Source organism: Natator depressus, chromosome 10 (genome assembly GCF_965152275.1).
Source record: "Natator depressus isolate rNatDep1 chromosome 10, rNatDep2.hap1, whole genome shotgun sequence".
NCBI classification, from domain to species: Eukaryota; Metazoa; Chordata; order Testudines; family Cheloniidae; genus Natator; species Natator depressus.
The window spans coordinates 43,395,344-43,415,744 of NC_134243.1; the positions used below are offsets into that span (position 1 = coordinate 43,395,344).

The 20,401-nt window shown below is 40.4% G+C and overlaps 1 protein-coding gene across 13 annotated transcripts in view; it reads left to right on the top strand.

Annotated features, from left to right (window-relative positions):
• Window positions 1–20,401, top strand: part of MYO9A (myosin IXA) — a 465,931-nt gene that overhangs the window by 414,250 nt on the left and 31,280 nt on the right. For 11 of the 13 annotated variants that reach the window (XM_074965918.1, XM_074965921.1, XM_074965919.1 and 8 more), the window contains 10 exons: window positions 894–984; window positions 1,496–1,708; window positions 10,180–10,292; window positions 11,306–11,463; window positions 12,979–13,202; window positions 13,766–13,882; window positions 14,784–14,972; window positions 16,289–16,336; window positions 17,947–18,058; window positions 20,197–20,258. In XM_074965918.1, the coding sequence (XP_074822019.1) occupies window positions 894–984; window positions 1,496–1,708; window positions 10,180–10,292; window positions 11,306–11,463; window positions 12,979–13,202; window positions 13,766–13,882; window positions 14,784–14,972; window positions 16,289–16,336; window positions 17,947–18,058; window positions 20,197–20,258 (1,327 nt within the window). The remainder of the gene's footprint in view (window positions 1–893; window positions 985–1,495; window positions 1,709–10,179; window positions 10,293–11,305; window positions 11,464–12,978; window positions 13,203–13,765; window positions 13,883–14,783; window positions 14,973–16,288; window positions 16,337–17,946; window positions 18,059–20,196; window positions 20,259–20,401) is intronic. The other 2 variants (XM_074965925.1, XM_074965926.1) reach the window with 1 other exon arrangement.

A 20,401-nucleotide genomic window follows, 5' to 3' on the forward strand; every position in this document is an offset into this window, starting at 1 on the left:
TTACATTGTTTTATTTTTGAATGCAGTTATTTTTTGTACATAATTCTACTTTTGTAAGTTCAACTTTCATGGTAAAGAGATTGCACTACAGTACTTGTATTAGATGAAATCGAAAATAGTATTTCTTTTGTTTTTTTACAGTACAAATATTTGTAATAAATAAATATTAAGTGAGCCCCGTCCACTTTGTATTCTGTGTTGTAATTGAAATCAATATATTTGAAAATGTAGAAAATATCCAAAAATATTTAAATAAATGATATTCTATTTTTAACAGCGCGATTAATCGTGATTAATTTTTTTAATCGCTTGACAACCCTAGTCTAAACTATTATTTTTTATTATTTATTTCATTTAAATCAGTGCAACAATTAAGTTGATGCTGTATAAGATACAAAATGAAGACTATTCTTGCTCTAAAGATCTTGCAGTTTAGTAGCTAAAACCCTGTGGCAGGCCCAGAAGAAGGAATAACAGAGGAAATAAAAGTTCTCCTCTTAGACAGTAGCATGGCAATGAACATTTTTAATATGATTTTCTTTCTCTTGTCGCTTAATTTTTTTTCCATTCCGCAATTTTACTTCCCAACACAAAGCACTAAAGTTAACCTGTATAAGAGCTACGGGCAAGTGTGCAGCAAAGATGATGGTTCATAGTTTAACGAAGGACAGGAGATCTGTTCATTTGTACTTTTTATCCTCACTACGGTGTTTATTGGTACTAAGTGTATGCTGAATAACTAAATATGGCATCCCTTAAAACACATGAAATCAAATTGCAATTTATTCTTGATCTGTTGAGTTGTACATACTCGAATGTTTCTGGAATCTGGACTGAGGTTATGGGTGAACCTGGGCGAGGAATTTAAATGTCTTTTTGTTGTTGTTGTTGAGTTTCAACAAGGAATCTTCAAATCATCAGATCCTTTCGAAAGATGAGCTTCCTAGAAAGCCACTAAAGTTCCCTGGGCCAGGCAAAGGGGGGGTAAGTTACAGCTTTCTTATTTCATCTTTCAGTTGAACAAAGCTTATTCTGCAAGTTTCCTCTCAAGTGTTTGAAGAGAAAACAGAAGGGTGGGTGATGTTAAATTACGAGTCTGTGAGAAGGACGGGGGGATACTAATGGTATGGAAACATTAAAGCCTTCTCTTCAGGATACCCCAGTTAACACGGGAACATACCAGTGCAGAATTGCCAGACCTTTTCTGCCATGAATGCCCCAGTGATAAACACTGTAGAATGCTGGCATGTCTTGTTTTGTTTAACATATGTTTTGATAGCATCCATGACTGTCCATTTTCCCAGTGCTCTTTCATTTTTGTTTTCCCCAATCCCCTCCACTATCTGTGATACTTGTGTGTTATGTGTGGATTAGCATATTGTTCATGGAGTTCTTAAGGCTGTACTTGACCTACCCTGTGATGTCAAACATCAGCAGAATCACCTTTTCTTTTAAAACATTTTTGTGTTATCTGTTTTATCATTTGGTCAAGCAGGTTGCCAGACCGGCCCATAAAAAGAAAGCCCGCATGGCGCGGACGCGCTCCGATTTCTTGACTAGAGGTACTTTTGCTGATGGGGAGGGGGATACGGAGGAAGATGATTACGATGACAATTTTGAGTTCCTTCTCTTCCCTGACCAACCTCCTCACCTTGAGCCAGGGCCTACAGCCAGACTTGGGCAGGCCTGTCACAGTGACTCCGAAATGGTAATTTTCCGACATGCGGGAAAACAAAGGGAGCAAGCAGCTGTGCGGGAGCATTTCTTTGCTAACCCTTAGCTGTACTGACACCCTACACCGCTTCTTCTCCCACTGATAATGATGCTGTAGTTGGGTAATCTCAGTGAACACAGCAGAAGCAACCTCAACAAATTGGGGGGGAGCACTATTGTGTTTATATCAAACCTTGGCGTTGCCTTCAGGATGGATTTGACAGACACCTAATGAAAGTAGTGCTTCTAGCTTTCCATCAAGCCAGAGAGCTACAGTATGTACCTAGTACAAATGCTAAGGATCACCCTGCCAGCAATCATGAAAAAGACTAGGGCATAGGGAAGGCTTGCAGGACTTATGTAGTTTCTCTGTAGACTTACAAAGACTGTTTATCACATTCTACTAGTTTACAGCAATAGCCATAGCCTGCCTAATCTCCCTCTCCTTTGACAAGATTCATTGTACAGGTGATCAGAAAAGATCTAACCAAACAAATTGTCCCACATACAAACAATTCTTTGATTAAGCAACAAAAACTCTATTTGTATCTTACATTTTCCCTATTAGTTTTGATTGTTTATCTTTCATTACACTTTCTGGCCATTTATTTCCCTTTTAATATAGTGCTTCACTTATTATTTGAGGCCTGTAACTTCAAAGAAACTAGTTTCTGGCATCAATTTTTTTTCCAAGCTAAAAGAAAATGGGAGCGAGACCACATGTGAAAATGCAGATATCTGCACAGGAAATGTCTCATGTTTCCTACCCACTCGTTCAGATGGTTTAGACCATCTCTGTCTTACACATACACACACAAAATATTTTAATTAATGCTAAAGTTGTGGCAGAAAACTGACCAAAACTGTGAACTCCATAGTTCAGGTAGGCATTTCATTCTGGAGCTGTGTTGCTCTGGCTAGGGATTGGAGAGCATATGGCATGTTACCCCACAGGTGATATGAACTTCCTGCCACACACACTATAGATACAGAAGAATCATCTTTATCACCACCCCATGCCTTTACTGGGAATTTCTACAAGACTACCTGAAATGAGGTGGCACTTCTTTGTTAAACTCCTTTTTTGTTTTTAACAATAGCTGTAAAAAAAAATCCTTAGGGTGAATATTCTTTGCGGAGGGGAGGAGAAGAAAGTGGATTGTTGATCCAGTTGACTCTTAAGATTTCTCTTGTTACATAAGAATGGCCACACTGGGTCAGACCAAAGGTCCGTCTAGCCCAGTATCCTGTCTTAGGACAGTGGCCAATGCCAGGTGCCCCGGAGGGAATGAACAGAACACGTAATCATCAAGTGACCCATCCCCTATCCCCCATTGCCAGCTTCTAGCGAACAAGAGACTAGAGACACCCTGCCCATCCTGGCTAATAGCCATTGATGGATCTATCCTCCATGAATTTATCTAGTTCTTTTTTGAACCCTGTTCTAGTTTTGGCCTTTACAACATCCTCTGGCAAGGAGTTCCACAGATTGACTACGTTGTGTGAAGAAATACTTCCTTTTGTTTGTTTTAAATCCTCCTTAGTTTTTGAATTAGATATACCATCATTACTGTCTGTCAGAAACACTGTTACAGTCTGTCAGTAATATTACTTTACAGGCCCAGTGCTGCTCTTTTGATGAAAGTCATGGGTGGTTGATTTGCAGTTCCTCTCTATTTCCTGCTTTAGTCACAGTAAAGGAAACTGGGAAATTATATTCAAGTAATTTTATAAATGACCAAACTGATTTTTTTCTTAAGAAATTGGATCAAAAAAACAAACTCTCTCTGTCAGGTCTTGAGAGTTACATTTCACCTATAGCTGAGCTTCTGCAGTTTGTAGTATAAATGCCCGAACTGTTGAAATTCTCACTGCCTCCGTTATGGCAAAATAAAAACCACTATTGTAAAATAAAAAGGGGGGGGAATGAGGAAAGTAGTAATATTTGCATGCATGGACTTTAAAAACATCTGTGAATGTTTGGAGGAAAGTTCCCCCTGGAGAAGGTGCACTCATATTGGGTCTGTTTGACTGAAAATAAGTAGTGCTGCTGAAGACAGGACTAGGCTGTGGTAAAGGATTGAGTACAATGACCAAAGCAACTGACACTGAATAAGCTCTTTGGAAACTAAATTCGTGAGACTCCAAAATATTTTCCTCAAAGTTCACCTTGCTGCAGTTCTGTTGGCTCCTGTGCTCTTTAGATTATTTACAGACCAAACATCTAAAAAGAGATTTTTAAAAGCTATTTTAGATAAACTGATTTAAGGGATTCTGCACTGTGTAGGTAAGCAGTGCCCTAAGCTAAGTGCATGCTGTGTTCCTGGAGGTTTACCCTGTTACAAAGCATTAGTTCTTTTAGCAGTAGAAATCTTTCACACTGGAAAACTCTGCTGAGATGCAAAAGGGTGCTGGGTTCACTGTTAGGATGGATGACACTATCCTTGGAAGGGTTTTAGTTCATGCCTCTTATTGGAAATGGTCCTATGATTTTGCTCACTGGGTTTAACAACAGTCATTGCATGCAAATAGTCCTAGGCCTGTCTCATCAGTTCACACTATGTATCATCTCTCCTTCTGTATCACTTACCCTCTGTACTACTCCGTCACTCTCTCTAACTGGTGGTTGGGCATGCACAGTGGTATCATCTGGGAGCAGTCACTTGCACGACCAGGCTCTGCTTTCTAGCATATGCTGAATAGATACGTTGTTGCATAAAAGTATTGTATATCTGTATGTTTTGTAAATATATGCAGCATTTCCATCTGTGTTCTATATTGCAGGACTAGGTTTGAGACCAGCTCTTTGGAAGCGACAGCTTTTGGCTTCTGTATTTCAGAACCACCTTGCCTTTGTCTCAGTGCTATTTTAGAACAGCAAAATTTATGGACTGTTCAAGTGATGCAGTTACCAGAAGCTGATTAGCATTTAGATGTTAATAGCATAGCCCTTGCAGTGCCTGAGAGTCTGTTACATGTGATAAAGCAACTTAACAATACAGCAGTAGGGATGCGAGTTGGTTTCAGTACAAACCGGAGAGTACATGAATGTGGGTGTGTATTTGTTGTTTGCCTTAAGATTTCAATACAGTAGGAAGGACAGCCAAGCAATCTTCCTTTGGATGGTGGTGATTATTTTAATGAGAAAAACAAATTAGTTTATCACACATGCACAACAGCTGCTAATTATCAAAAGTCAGTTTTTAGTAAATGTTTTTGGTGTGCTGTTCATAAGCCAGTGGTTGCTGAATACATGAAAGAAAAACAGCGTGTGACACTGATAAGTAAAGTATTTTTTGATTCAGCTGCTGCTGCTATTACTAGCCTGCCTGTTTGAAGTCCTAGTACGGTAAAACCTGCTGATGTCCTGTGTGCAAAATCAATTTATTTGTGTAGCCTGTTGGTAGGTAAAGGTGCAATAGATGGTGTTTCTCGCTGGCACTGTGGTATGCACATATCTGCAAAGAGAGAGAGTCTTCAACCAGAGGTGAAGTTGCAGGTGCAAATGTTGAATCTGATTGCTTAATACAAAGTAGACTTTGGTGACAATAGTGTGCTTGACAATGAGTCCATCTCTTCAAAGGTTGCTTGGATTTTCTAGTCAGCAAATTTCTAGTTATCAAACAGTATGACAAGTACAGGTGTCATGTACAGCTTATCTTAAAGGATTAATAGAGCTTGTTTTTACTTTTAAACAGAGAGCTTGCAATCTCTTTTATCATGTATGTAAGAGAGCTTGGCTAGAGAATCGGTTAAAGCCACATTTGAGATGTCCTGTGAAGAAGCATTTATCATTTTGCAATGATTTGTTTAGATAATTTGTGAGCGGAGAGGGTGAAAGTCTTTAAATGCCATTTACCCTTTTTCCCCAAGGTGTTTGAGGTCACATTGAAAATGAGACAATAATGAGGATACGCTCACTATACCTTTCTTAATGAAGCAGTGACGTGAATTTTGAATTAAAAAAATGAAAGTTCTGAGTAACTCCAGAATTTTGTCACCCATTGTCCAACTCATAAAACAGACAATCCATGAACTTGAGGGTTATGACTTCAATAAAGATCCATGAAATAAGAACCTTGTCATAAGCTATCACTAATCAGTGGGAAATGCATCTTATGAAAATCCTTCAATCCAGCATGATGGAACAAAGCACCATCTCCATCTGTCACAGTCACATACATTTGTGCAGCGTGCACATACTAAATCTAAACTCAGCCCATATTATTGCAGAGGAAATTAATTCCCTCCTCTACCCTGCCAGACCCATTAAAGTCCACCCCCTGCAGCCTGCACAAATAGATGCACCTTGCAGTGTGCTCTAAAGGTCAACAAACCAGCCCTGTTCTAAATCCGGGGATAAAGCCCCCTGACAGAGAACACTTTGCTGCCAGCCCCCTCTCTTTTAAAGGGCAATCCAGCTTGAATATCTCTGTCATTTGCAACTATGGCAGTATGGCAGGGAGGGAGACAGTCTCTCAGGTCGGACAGTCCCAAGCTATTCAGGGCATTATAAGTTAAAACCAACACCTTGCATTCAAAAATTTACTCAGTTGTTAAAGTAGTTGTTTATATTTTTAATAAAAAACAATCCCAAAGTTATGGAAGAGCTGAAGAGGAGGATAGCAGGGTAGCGATTGCAACCTCAATGGTGCCAAGAAAAAATAATTTAAATAACCCATATCTAATAGTTTAATGATGATCCCATATACCCGTTATATCTGTTTCACTATGCAATGTGCATCAGGAGACCTTTCCTCTTTATACAGTATATCCACACACAAGAAAGATGGCTTTTTTTCAGTCCCCACATTGTTAATATCCAACAAGCAAGATGGCAATGATCTCCCTGCTGCATTTTGTCATCATACAAAAAGCCCCTTCAGTAGAGCTGATTATTTCCCTATCTATAATACTTGTTAGTGTTGCTCACAAAAACAACTACACTATCCAAAGTGTCTGAATTCTTTTTATATTTCTGAAAGTTTTATGCAGTGTAATCATGATGACCACTAGAAGAAGCACTTTGTCCTTGCATATTCCAACAATTTATTACCAAGAAAATTACATCAGCTTTGGTCATCACATCCGCACCATGTTCTTTGTTTGAAGAATCTGATTTCATGTCGTGCTCTTGATGTAAAAAGCATACACAGATCCTTTCATCAGACTTGTCTAAAAAAACACACTACCAGCACCATTGTATGTAAAGCCTCTGTGGGTATGTCTGCACAGCAAAGAAAAGTCCGCGGCTGGCCCATGCCAGCCGACTCGGGCTTGGGCTGTGGGGCTGTTTCACTGCTGTGTAGAATTCCGAGCTTGGGCTGGAGCCCAGGCTCTAGGACCCTGCTACGTGGAAGGGTCCCAGAGTTCAGGCTCGGGCTCCAGCCTCAGCCTGGAAGTCTACACAGCAGTGAAAAAGCCCCGTGAGCCTGAGTCGGCTGGCATCGGCTAGCCATGGGTTTTTCTTTGCTGTATAGACATACCTTGTGTGCGCACAAGCTTTTGGTTGCTTTGATTTGCAAGATCAGATGTGAGGACTGCTATAGACCAGCTGTGAGCTGGAAGGACATTGTCGTATTGGCCTACAGACCAGCACAACAAACCTTCCACACTACTTTTGGAATTCCCACAGCCATTGTTGCCAGAACCAACATGGAGCTTGTTTTAAGCTGAAGCAGAGCATATCTAGGCCAAGAGGACAGCAAACATGAACATATTTCTTTCCCCTTTACCGCTTACAGTAGTAACCAAGCTTAATGTGTCTAATCCTGCGCACTCAGACCACATGAACCATGGCTTCCATTTGCAAAGTGCAGTACCAGAAAGATCCCCAAACACAGAAGTGCACTTCTGAGAAAGTTCCCTATAAAGTCTTATTTTACACATATCAGAGCTAAGACGTTTCTGTGGATAAGGATAAGTTATCACAAAATAGGGTTGAATCCACTGCAATCATTGAGACAAATATTTTAACAGGTTTATTTTTAAACTGAGAGGTTTGTACAAACCGTACCTGCTTTCATGAGCGTCTGAGGTATCAGTTACTGAAACAGGTATTTCATTGTATCCATATATTGTATCTATGTTAACAGCTACTGTTGTTTCGGTATGATAGATTTTTTTCTAGTTTCTTGAGGGTATTTAAAATATATCTTTAACGCAACATAAATAGACTAATCAAAATACTGGAAGGAGATTGGGATCCTATTCTGAGCCTCAGTGCTGCACAGCTGACCTTGTTGGAGAAAATCCACAAGCTTCAATTCAAAGGGGAAGAAGTTTTATTTATATTATTATGCGGCTTCTTATTTCAGTGTTAGTAGTGCTTTGCGTATGCTGCCATCTGCTGACTGACAGGGTTAAAACACTTTAAATGTCTGGAAAACAACATCCGTAAAAGAAATAAAATAAGCTGTTAGACAGTCACAGTTTTTTCATTACATGGTGAATGTTGCTCTCCTGGAATCCATATTTTATGTAATTTTGGTTAAAACCTTTTTTATAGATTACTCATGGGTACAATGGAAAAAATGGCTATATTGAAAGAAATGCATTAAATATAAGTCAGCATGTTCAGCTGATCATAGTGTTTTCATTTTTAAAAAACAGTTGTATAGACCAGAAAGAGATCACACTCCTTGAAATGCATTAGAGTGCCTCATAACACTCATGTTGCTGGAGAAGGTGACACTCCTGTAAGCATGAACCCTCAATGTCTTTTTGATTGTAACATACAATCTGGTTTTACAAAGTCTGACTTTCAGCTCCCATGGTGTTTGTGCCAAATGTGATGTTTTCAGTAAGATGGTCACAACCAGGAGTCAGGTTCAGAAACCCCAGTTTTAGCTGACAGTAGTTGCATAATGACCTGTCGTTTTTAACATGTCAAGAAATGTTTCTCACCCTGTGATCTTTCGGGCTGCTCTGCTGAGACAAATGGCTGCAGTTTTCTTTCAGTAGTCACATTGATAGAGTCACCAAATGTTTGCAGAAGCTGGATGATTAAACAGACCCTCTTCAGCTAATCCTCTTGTTTAATATGGCCAAATCTCTTCTCCATGCTGCTTCAGGAATATCATGCGTGTATAGCTTCGCATGCCAAATGAAAAAGGATCTACTCAAAGTCACAACTTTCACCAGGCCTTTTTCTTTTAGGAGAGAAGAAACAAACAAACAAAAAATACTATCAACTAATCAAACCATTTCCTCCTATAGGCTGGGCAGGGAAAAAAGATTTATTATTTATTTATAATTTTTAATTATTTGTGCTTCGACACTACAGTGATGGGGCTATCAAAGTACATAGATTAGAATTAAATTACCAGCCTCAGCTGGCTGCCTCAAGACATGTTTTTGGACAACTTTTTAGAACCATAACTATTGCTCTTTCAAACCAAATTTGACATAACATTGTGAAAACAGCCTCTCTATTATAACACGCTAGGGAGATTAAGAAACTACCATCTCTGTAATATTGTTTTCCCCTGAATGAGAAATAATCAAAATAAGGCAACACTTAAAATCAAATAGACGTAATCCAAAAAAGCATATATTTTCAACACTTTGCATACAGTATTGTTCATGGAACTCTTTTTGAAGGTAATGAGCTGTGCGATTTAAATCCATTCACACTTCAAAAATGTACCCACAGCATTTTAAGCTGTTGAGAAAACTATGAATTGTGCTGTTAGTGATTGAACATGGCATATGTAATTTCTTTATATTACCTCCTCCTAAATGATGTCTCTTCATTTTAGCAGGCCAGTGCACTAGCACTTTGAACAAATCAATTTTTTTTTTTAGTCTTCTACAGAGTTGAAGACTAAAAATCAAAACTTGAATACTGAGGAGGATGTATTAATATCTTATAGGGTACCCTGATACATTGGCCTCTATTGACCATTTCATTGTTAGCTGGGAGTATCTGTTGGAAATTCTGTTGCAGACATCCCCCTTCTAAAATGAAGAGTTGGATTGATCAGTCAATTGAGTGTTCCAACTGGCTGAACATTCTTGTTTGCTTTGTAATGTGGACAACAATGTGGGTTTATGTGAAGCAGTTTAAAATATCCATTGCTAAATCTACTTTAAGGGATGCTTCTTTGGGAGGGAGTTGTTTTGTTAATTCTGTGTGAAAATATGTAGTTAAGTACAATGCTGAAGCCAGTATGTTTTGCTGTACTTGAAATGTTCTGCTCTTCTAGGAGGTATTAAGGTTTCTTGTTGCCTGTAAGTGGATCATCGATAGGTTGGACCAAGCCTATCCATTTAGGTTTCACCCAATTGTTAACTTTTTGACAGCCAAACAGAAATCAGGACATGTTTTAATGATAGCATATAACATTTTCAATTTTTTGTGTGTAGAGCAGATGAAATCTCAAATTGTTCTAGGAGGTCTGTGTCACCTGCAATGCTAACCAGTCTCTTGATTTTAAAGTATTTTTATACTTGTAATTGTTGCAGACATTGCAGCGTTTCACATCAAGTGAAGGCCAAGCAAAGCTTCATAAAACAATGTCTCAGGGTGAGATTGGGAAGCTAGCAACTGTTCAGAAGAATCTATCTACCGACCGAAGGTATGAAATATATACCTGATGGGGGAAGAGCTGAAATGATGGGAGAGAATGAGTCCAACCCATGTCATATTTGATGCCCTTCAGATATTAGGGCAATTGGCTCAGTCACTGGATTTGCAATCTATCTTTTCAAGAATTTTTGTTAGATTAAAAAGTTTTATTTCATATTACAAAAGAATGGGATAATGCAACCAGGAACTTTTATGTAACAAGATATATAGGCCTTAATTTTCAAAAATTTTCAAATTTCCTGTGCAAAACTATCCAGTTGTCAATGCAACTTGTAGTTTCCCTGTATTTCATTTGTGATGGTTCATGGCACTTAAGTGTGTGTGTTTGAAAATGTGGCCCTTAAAGCTAACTGCAAGAATCAGAACAAATCACAGGCCTGGGTAGAAATAGAAAACTGTGAGAATCACTGTGTTGTGTCAATCAAGAAGGTAGGGAAGAATGCACAATGAAATGGAATAACATTACAGTGTAAAACCCACATCTCACTAAAGTAGTACAATTTAATCACTCTGTACAGAATTTTTTCCAAACTCACTTTAACACTGAATGAAAATACATATTTAATGTAAGTTCAGTATCCAATATTAAGTTAAGCAATGTAGACTTATCTAAGGATAAATTATCATTGAGAAACAGTGGCAGATAGAATTCTGAAGTGTTAACTGTAGTGCTGGAATCCAAGACACACAGTTCCAGAGTCAGTTGCAGCCTGGATTACAGAGTCATTCTGAATGGGCCGTATGTTGACTTTATCCTTTTCCCCATCTGAGAAAGTCCAGCTCCATCCAGACTAGACACCTGCTAGGATGAATACCTAGTGCTTTTCTTTTTTTGCCTAGATTTCCCAGCAGTGAAATAGATCCATGTTCCAAAATGCAGTTGTACAGTTTGTTTGTTACTCTTGGAAGGAAAGAAGGAAGGTGCATGGGAATCGGTTAGATTTGGAAAAAAATGGAAATTATCTGAATTAAAGCAATTTCTCTTTTCTCACCTATTTACAGGCCTCAGAGAGCCAAGATGAGATTCTGGGTGAAAGGGAAACAGGGAGACAAGAAAACACCCAGGGAGAAGCTTACGACCCAGTCTGAGTTGCTTGAGCTGTATGCAGAGCAAGAAGAACCAGGCATAGAGATGATTCCTGGCCTCCAGCTTGGTGAAGGTAAATGTGGGGGAGGGATATGTGGCAGTTTTGCCAAGCTACTTTCAGGTATTTTGAGGGTCTGCAAAGTTGTACTTGATGTAGTCGCTTGGAGACACAGACCATAACCATTTTGAAACTGAACGGTAAGAGTTAAACAATGATGTAGTAATATTAAGTTCATTTATTTGGGGTAAAATACGTCTAGAGACTGTTATAATCAAGCAGAGATTTTACAGCTTCCATGTTGACATTTTGTAGCAGGGTTGGACAAGCTCTCCTTTAATTATACATTTTGAAGTTTTTCTTGATAAATTCTTGATAGTGAGTGAATGAGGCTATATATTAGAATGATGGAATGAGAGTGGATGCTAGTTTTCACTGCAGAATTAGAGAATTTCCCTGAGTAGGTCAGGTGAGCGCATAGGGTGCAGGGTTGAAGACAGGAAACACATTGATTACTTTAAAAAAATTAGGATAAATAGTCAAAACAGTGTCATAATCCCAAACAAGAAACTTTGGTTTGTAAATACGTGTATCAATAATTTAAGGAAAGAAAACTATAAATGTGGTATTGTTGTTTTAAGATAAATTCAAGCATCTGAAAGCAAAGAAATTCAGCTCTACCTAGCTTTGGACCTGTGGCTCTAGAAAGGTCACACACTTCAAATTTGATGTCTAGCTCACCACTAAGCCTTCCATTCCAGCTGAGCCTAAAAGCTGCATTATTGCTCTGAGTACATTCTCTCTCATTTTCTTATTTAATGTGCTGGGATCTCTGCAGAAAATGCTTCTGAAAAATATTTTCTCTACTCTTGAGAATCTCCCACCTCCTTCTGGACTCTGTGGGAGGCAGCAGAATTAGGATACAGAGATGGTTATTTGTTCTCTCTTGTGTAGGGCTGCTGTCTTCTCCATAAGTTGCAGAAAATGCCTGTCTAATAATACTTGGCACATTCCATTTTGAAAGTACTGTACAACCATTAAATAACTAATTCTCATTGCACCACTTTGAGGTAGTCAAGTGTTCTCCCCCTTGGACAGAGGAGGAAACAGGCAGAGAGGCTAGGTTGATTCCACTCTAAGTGATGTACAGATATGACACTTTCCTACTCTACTCCCTGTGAATATTCAGAGTAATATCTGCTAACTTTAGTGATATTTTTTTTCCTCCTTGTTACCCTATCATGACCATCAGTACAGCTCAGAGAGAGAGAGCTGGGTTCTCTTCTGGTTTGCACTTTACCAGCAGAATTGTTCTCTAAGTTACCATCACAGAATTGGTGGTGGTGATGAAAGAGAGACTCCAGCTTGATATTCAGGTCCAGGGTGGAACTCGCAGTACTGGCATTTGGGAAAATCATCTTTATTATTTGTGCACTGAGCATATTTGAGAAGAAGTTTCTGAGAGTAAATATTGCAGCATTTTAAGTTTTAATAATGAAAAGTGATAAGAAATTAACAACATGATGGCGCTTCTGAGAACTCAAAAAATAATCATAATCTGCTTTTCTCTTTCCTAACTTTTAATTGTAGAGTTGGGTCCACATCACCTGACACCCCCAAGGAGTCCAGAGCTGTCAGGCATCTACAGAAGGGAATTTAAGGAGAACAAGGAACCATCTCCCAAAGTGAAGCGTAAGCGCAGCGTGAAGATCAGCAGCTTGGCACTGGAGCCTGTGCAGTGGCAGAATGACTCTCTGCAGATCATAACTAGTGCTGGTGACTTGAAAAGCATGGATGAGTTTCTCCTGAAAAAGGTACGCTCGCCCATTTTCACTTCAGCATAACCACAGTAGAGAAAAGACAGAATTCTGCTGCCTCGTACACTACGTAATCGGGGTCACCTCTTAAAAGAGCAGCACTGGCAACGTTTATATCACAACTGAGATGACAGTTTTAGATCAAAAGCTGCAATCTTGACTATGGCCATTCTAAATAATTTTCCAGAGTTAGGAGTTACCCATATTATTGTGTTATCCACAGTAAATATGGTGGGCAGGGTTTACTTAATCAATACATTTTTTAATACTGGGAGAAAGAGAAAACACTCCTCTTTGGTCTCCAAAGGAAATCAACTTATCAGCCAATTGGCTATTTTAGTTCCACACCATCAGAACAAAATGAAAGGTCTCCAGGAAGTCATGGAACTGATTGGCTAACTGGCTGGCAAGGAAATAATGTCTAAATGCAAAAATCAAAGTGTATTCTCATAACCTTTCAATATCGAACGATGTAATCTGCTTATAAGAGGGCAGTTTCTCCTTAATAAGTGGTGCTGGTGCATAAAATGGAATGTTGTAATTCTTTCTGTCATTCCCAGATGAATGATCTGGATAATGAAGACAGTAAGAAGGACACACTTGTGGATGTGGTGTTTAAGAAAGCATTAAAAGAATTCCGGCAAAACATCTTCAGCTTTTACTCATCAGCTTTGGCAGTAAGTAAAGGTGCTGTCATGTCAAGTACAAGTTTAGAAGAGTAGCACATAGAAAACTTCACACCAAGGAAGAATGAAGGAAAGCTTCCCACAACAAAACCAAACTATAGCATCTTAAATGCACCATAAAATAGTGGAGGAGACTCAAAGGAGGGCAGAAACTTTATGGATTTAAAAAGTTTATTCAGTGAAATACACATGCTCCTCTCGTGGTAAGCTGTGTGCTGTGTCTGGGTGCCTTGAAAGTGAGATGTTTGTACAATCTGCTCAAATGCTCTTGATTCTGTAAAATTGTAAATCTGGTGTAATGGCTCCCTGATAAACCCTTCCTTCAGCAGCATGTAACCCCTATCACAGTAGTGTAGGTAGTATTCTAACCTACAGTGAGTCTTGTACTGCTCCAAACCTCAATCATATGCTGCTGAGAAGCTCAAGCTACATTGTAGGTTAGAATGTGTGCGATTAAATGGAAGGTAGTAAACTGTTACAGCTACCCAAAATACTGGAAACATGTTAAAATTCCAGTGATAGAACTTCTACAAACTTGGAACTCTTTGCCCTTTGAGTGTCTGTATAGATCTACGTTGTACGTTACAAGATAAGGCTTGTTACTTCCCAAAACTAACAAAAATTCTCTTGCACTTTCATGCGATTCAGCACTTCGTGTAGCTGGTAGCCTGCTCAGTTGATCTCTCTTTTGCTGTTCAATCCACCAACAAGCCATTGTACTCTATAGTGTGTTCTATGAAATAACAATGGACAAACTAGCTTTTTCATCACACTCTTGTACTTACCCACATTAAAGGCCCAAGAGTGCCAGTCAGGGCTGGAACAGCTCTCTGAAGATATGGAAATCTGTCCTATTAAAGTCCTTTTTCTGATCCTCTTGTTTCTTTATAAGATGGATGATGGGAAGAGCATCCGGTATAAAGACCTATATGCCCTGTTCGAGCAGATTCTGGAGAAGACCATGAGGCAAGAGCAGAGGGATTGGAGTGAATCGCCCGTCAAAGTCTGGGTCAACACCTTTAAAGTATTCCTTGATGAATACATGACCGAATACAAACCTCTGGATTACACTGCTGCAAAGGTGCCTCCTTCTCTTTGCTTATTGAAATGGTGCTGTGCCGCTTCACACACCGCATCTCTGGGATGATGCTGTAGACTGCCAAAGTGGGCAGCCACGTTGCTGTGAAGCCTTGGGGATAAGGCAGGCTGCAGGCCTCCAATAAAAATAATTGTAATGCTTTGCACCTCCAGTTGTTCAGCTGGCAACCTCTGAAAAATGGGACAGTTATTCTGCCCATCTGGAAGTGTGGGGGTAGTAGAGGGCCATGTGCACTTTCTGGTGGATTTGAGATTATTTTCATCATCTAAGGGTGAGAAAAGGCAGAGGAACGTAGTATAGAGTTTACCAGACCTCACCAAGAGCCTTCTAGTGCCTCCCACTTCTGGGCGCAATCATGCCTTAAAAATAAATGTGTTCCTTCATTCTGCCTCTCTGCCCCTCCCCCAGTGACCACCTGCCCAGCTCCCTCTCAGCTCCGGCTGCCACTGAAGAGCCTCTGCAGGGGATGGAATGGGGAGGTGAGAGTCTCCAGGTTGCAGATCAGTATGGCAACCAGCTGATGGTCACAGAGCAGCCGGAACCTACCACAGTGCACACCCTACTCTCACATCCATGCTGCCATTCACACACACAGATTCCTCGCTCCCTGCTCCTTCCACCCTGCAATTAAAACCACTAAAGGCTCTTAGGCCAGGCTGGTGGGGGTCACCAGTTGTTGTTCTGGAGAGGAGAGCCAACCCTCTCCTCTGGCTCCCATGCTGCAGCTCATCCACAGTCCTCAGGACAAGTTTCTTGTGGGCCACAATCCTTGGACAGGATGTGAGCTCTGTAGGGCAGTTTTTCAAAGCCTGGGGCTCTCAGCTGAAGCAGGGCAGTTGGCAGATATGCAGTTAGGGTTGAATTTTCAAAATCACCCAACTGACTTTTGAAAATGGGATTTTGGCTTCTAAGTCACTGACACGCTTTTGAAATGTTTCCCATAATGCCTTCCTGCAAGTCAGAGAGTGCACTGGCAGAACTGTATGAGTGGCCAAGGAAGTGGACTGTCCAGGCTTGCTGCAGGTCTGGATTGAAGTGAACTGGCAGAGCTGTGGAGGGGGATTCTCGGGCCTGGAATTGCAGGGGTTGTTGCAGGTCAGGATTGATGGTGCTATGCAGCCACTCATGTTCTGCATTGTTGTTTTATCCAAGATGGCTGGGACTGAATATGGATTTGAGGATGAAGAATAAGAAGAGAAGGAAGGAAGATAAATTTGAGAGAATTCAGCAGACTTTAACTTGAACTATTACTCTTTGATTTAATTATTATCTTTAAATCTCTTTTAAATACACCTTAGGTGCCAAAAACAGAGAGAAAAAAGAGAAGAAAAAAAGAAGCAGATGTGGTAAGTTGAAATCTCTGTGTCTCAGTGTTAAAGAATTAAAGTCTGCATGGTCAGAAAGGAATCATGCTGATAGCAATCTCTGTGCCTACATTTGAGCATTGTAACTTACTAAGAACAAATCTCAATGGAAGAGAGATTTGACAATGTGTTAGGAAAACTAATGAGATGAACTAGTTTTGCTTTTCTCTCTCTCTCTCTGTTTTTTGGCTTTGCTTTTTTTATTTCAACCTAATTCCAATTTCATTGGCTGGTAGCAGGGACAATATAATTTAGTCATGGAAGTCATGGAATTCATAACTTCCAAAGACCTCTGTGACTTCAGCCAGCACCGGCTGGAGCTACAAGGTCCCCTGCTGCCTGTGGAGCCTGGAAGCTGCAGGGTATCCCTGCAGCTCCAGGATGTCAGGTAGACCCCCACCTTCCCACTCCCCACTGCAGCTCCTGGCCACTGTGGGTGGCAGGGGGACCCTCACCATTCCCAGCTGCTGCAGGCAGCAGTGGGGCACCCTGCCGCTCCCCACCACTGCGGGCAGCAGGGGGAACCCTTGCAGCCGCCAACGGAGGGGGACCCTGGAACTCTGAGCCCCCAGGAGTGGTGGGGGCCCCTGAAGCTCCCAGCCTGCCTGCAGCTGCGCAGGCTCCCCATTTTGTCATGGATATTTTTAGTAAAAGTCAGGGACAGGTCACAGGCTTCTGTGACTTTTTCATTATTGTCCATGACCTGTCCCTGACTTTTACTAAAAATATGCATGACAAAATCTTAGCCTTATAACAAATAATGGAATGTATCAGTTTGTAGTATGCAGCAGAGGCTTGTGTTTGCCTAGATGTCCATAGTGTAAAATTCAGAAAGTTGCATTCTGTTCCTGTGACATCAGGTCAAAGGAATATGATGTTTTTATTGGATTTAGAAATGGAGTCATCTGCCTTAAAGATGCTCTGCCATCTGCTGGACAAGAAACAGATCTGCAGTTTAGTAACTAAAAGAGCCCAAATTACAGAAGTGGGTAAATGTATGAGAGATCTGTATCCCAGCTGCAGATGTTCAGATTGGCAGTCAGTTGTTTAGGAATTTGAATGCTGATTTCAGAGTCCAAATACAGTTTTCTGATGTCCATTCAGGTTGCTAATGTTTGAAGATTAGGCTCATCAAAGTAAAAAGAGCAAGGAACAAGGAGATCTTTCCATATTGGTGCTCTGGTAATACACTTAAATCATTGGAGTTTCATTCTCACAGCTTGACATGTCACCAGAACTCAAGGGAAATATTCCCTTGTGCATTATATCTCTGTAGCTCGATATACACCAATTTGTATATCGGTTTGATTTTATGCAGGCACAGACCTAGGCTGCTAGTTGTGAAAGATCTACAAGTAAATTGCTTCAGAAAAGAAAATGCAAATAATACACTAGCTCAGACAGAAACACACATCTATTTTGGGAGATTCTGTGGCAAAGGTGGTCTGTCCCTTATTCATTCCAAACAAAGAAGATGTGGCTGTCCAGAGGCTCCAAGTATTGACAGTTAATTCACCCATTCTGCAGCAGGTTGTGCATCCAGCTCCGTGTCACGTGAGCCACTGAATTTTCAATCTTGTATTTTGTCCTAGGTGGAAGAGCATAATGGTCACATCTTTAAGGCAACCCAGTACAGCATCCCCACATACTGCGAGTACTGCTCCTCCTTGATCTGGATAATGGACAGGGCTTCTGTTTGTAAATGTAAGCCTGGACTGTTCAGCTTGTCTTGTGTTCATTTCCTGGTGATGCCTATTGTGCTCCTAAGGATCCCCAGTATATTTCCCTCTTCCTTCCCATGACATCCTGAGGCCATGAGAACAGAGAACCCATCTAGGGTGCTCCCGAAATCGGCCAGTAAGGTCACTGTACAGCACACAGTGCAAAAGGGAGACACCAGCTGTGGGAATTGTGTCTGGGCCTCTCACACAAAACTGCAAATCCACTGCTGGCTCTTGAAGCTACTCCTGTAGCCGTTAATTCGATCTTTGTAAACACAGTGAAAGGAGTAAGAAAAATATTATCAGGCAGAAATACTGAGCTACAGTTACATAGTCTTGGCACGTGGGATACGTGGTCCTTTTCAGTCTGCAGAATTTTTGATGCCCTGATGTGCCTGACAGCAATTAATTCAGTTTAGAGTACTTAAATAGGAGTCAATTGGACTTCTGTGGGCATGAGAAAAAGTTGACAGCTCTGAAAATCGAGAGTGGCTTTTTGATGGGAGAGGAAGGGCTGAAGTACTGTTTTCGTGTTATTTTAGTACAAAATTGGATACAGGGAGAACAGAAATCAAATGATATTTCCAACCCAGTCAAGCAGATCCAAATCTAATAGTTCAGAGAGGCTTCAGAGAAGAATCTAAACTTGTGGAATCTCTTCTGAACCAATCCTCCAAACCTGGGAATTGTGCCAAAAAATGTTAACTGTCGTACATTTTAAAAATAAAGGCTTTGATTTTCATTTATTAGGGCTGTGAATGCAAATAACGTATTTCGGGGCCCAAGTGGTATATTGAGTGCAGAAGTGGCCATTTGTGAATGCATTTTATGTGTATTGCTGGCATCTAGCTGTAAAAATCAGGTCTAAAATGTCAAGCAGAAGGCTGTAAAATGTGCACAACACCAAATCTCTGCACAAACATTAGCTAATTAACTTGTATTGTGGCTTTACTAACTGTGACATTTTGAGTCCACCCAGTCCAGGAAGGGGTTCTATCACCACTTGCCCTGTATCTTTGGGAGCCTTTGTGCTGTGCAGCAATGGCTCAATTCCCTGACAGAAGTAGCCTGCCCACAAACATAAGGTCTCACCTTGGCTCTCACCAGCCTAATTCCACTTTGTAGGGTGACACCAACAAGCAGACCTTCAGTCCAAAATATGTCTTTCCCAAAGTCTTAATTCCCAGATACCTGAACTATTCCCCTCTGGTTCATCACTCCCAAAGGTGTGAAATCAGCACCCCAGTTAACAGCTCTGTTTGGCACGCACACTCCACGCAGTTTGCACATCAGAGAGTTCCTTGGGATAAAAATAAACAAAAAGTCTATGAAATAGAAAACCCCCAGATTCAACGATGAAATTGTAAGGGGAAAGCAAACCTATACAAGTTACATGGAAAATAAATGGAAAGATGCAACCTCAGGCTGTACATTTTCATATCCGATAAAATCCCTTTTCAAATAAGAGGTACCTATTGCTTTAAAATAGTTTTCCGGCTATAGGAGGGATCCTGTGTTTGTGGACAACCTTCTGCCTTGAGACAACTATCCCCCAAATTCTGAATGATCTTCAGCTCAAACCCCTTCCATTTGAAAAGGATTTGCAGTTTGGTTTTTCAGTTACCAGAGATATTCGAATTAGGCAAAACTCCCTACTTTCTTCCTTTCTGTAGAATGGGGTTTTCCTTTCAGTTTCAAGTTGTTCCCATTTGCTTTGATGGTTCCCCATTGTTTTTTCCTGGGCTGGACAATGTCTACGTGCTTGAAGCCAGTCTCATGGGACTGGGGAAGTAGCTCCTCTCTGCCTGATTGCTTCACCGCCCTGCTGTGAGGTGAAGCTGAAGTACAGTTACAGTTTTGTATATACACCCCTCCTTCATAACCATAACCTGTACCCATAGCTCAGAATGACTGTTCAGTGTATGACAAGCTTTCTTAAACGACCTTACGTGATGCACTCTTACAGTAGAATAACAGTATGCAATCACTTGGTTTAACTGATTCTTTTTGCTGGGTTAAACCGTCTATTTTCCCCTTGGGGTGTCTGGAGTCTGATTATCACACGAACACGCCAGGAGAAGACTGTAAAGTGCTAAGTATAATTTTTTCTCATCGTTACAGTATGTAAGTATGCTTGTCACAAGAAGTGCTGTCTTAAAACCACAACCAAGTGCTCCAAAAAGGTAAGATTTTGTCAATCCATTCATTCATTTAAATATCTTTTCTCTCCTGTGAACATAGCTTTAATTAGTGATTTTAAGGAGGTGTTTACAGGTACAATAGTGGAATTATACTAGCTGGAAACTGGGTTGCAGTCCTGTGCATG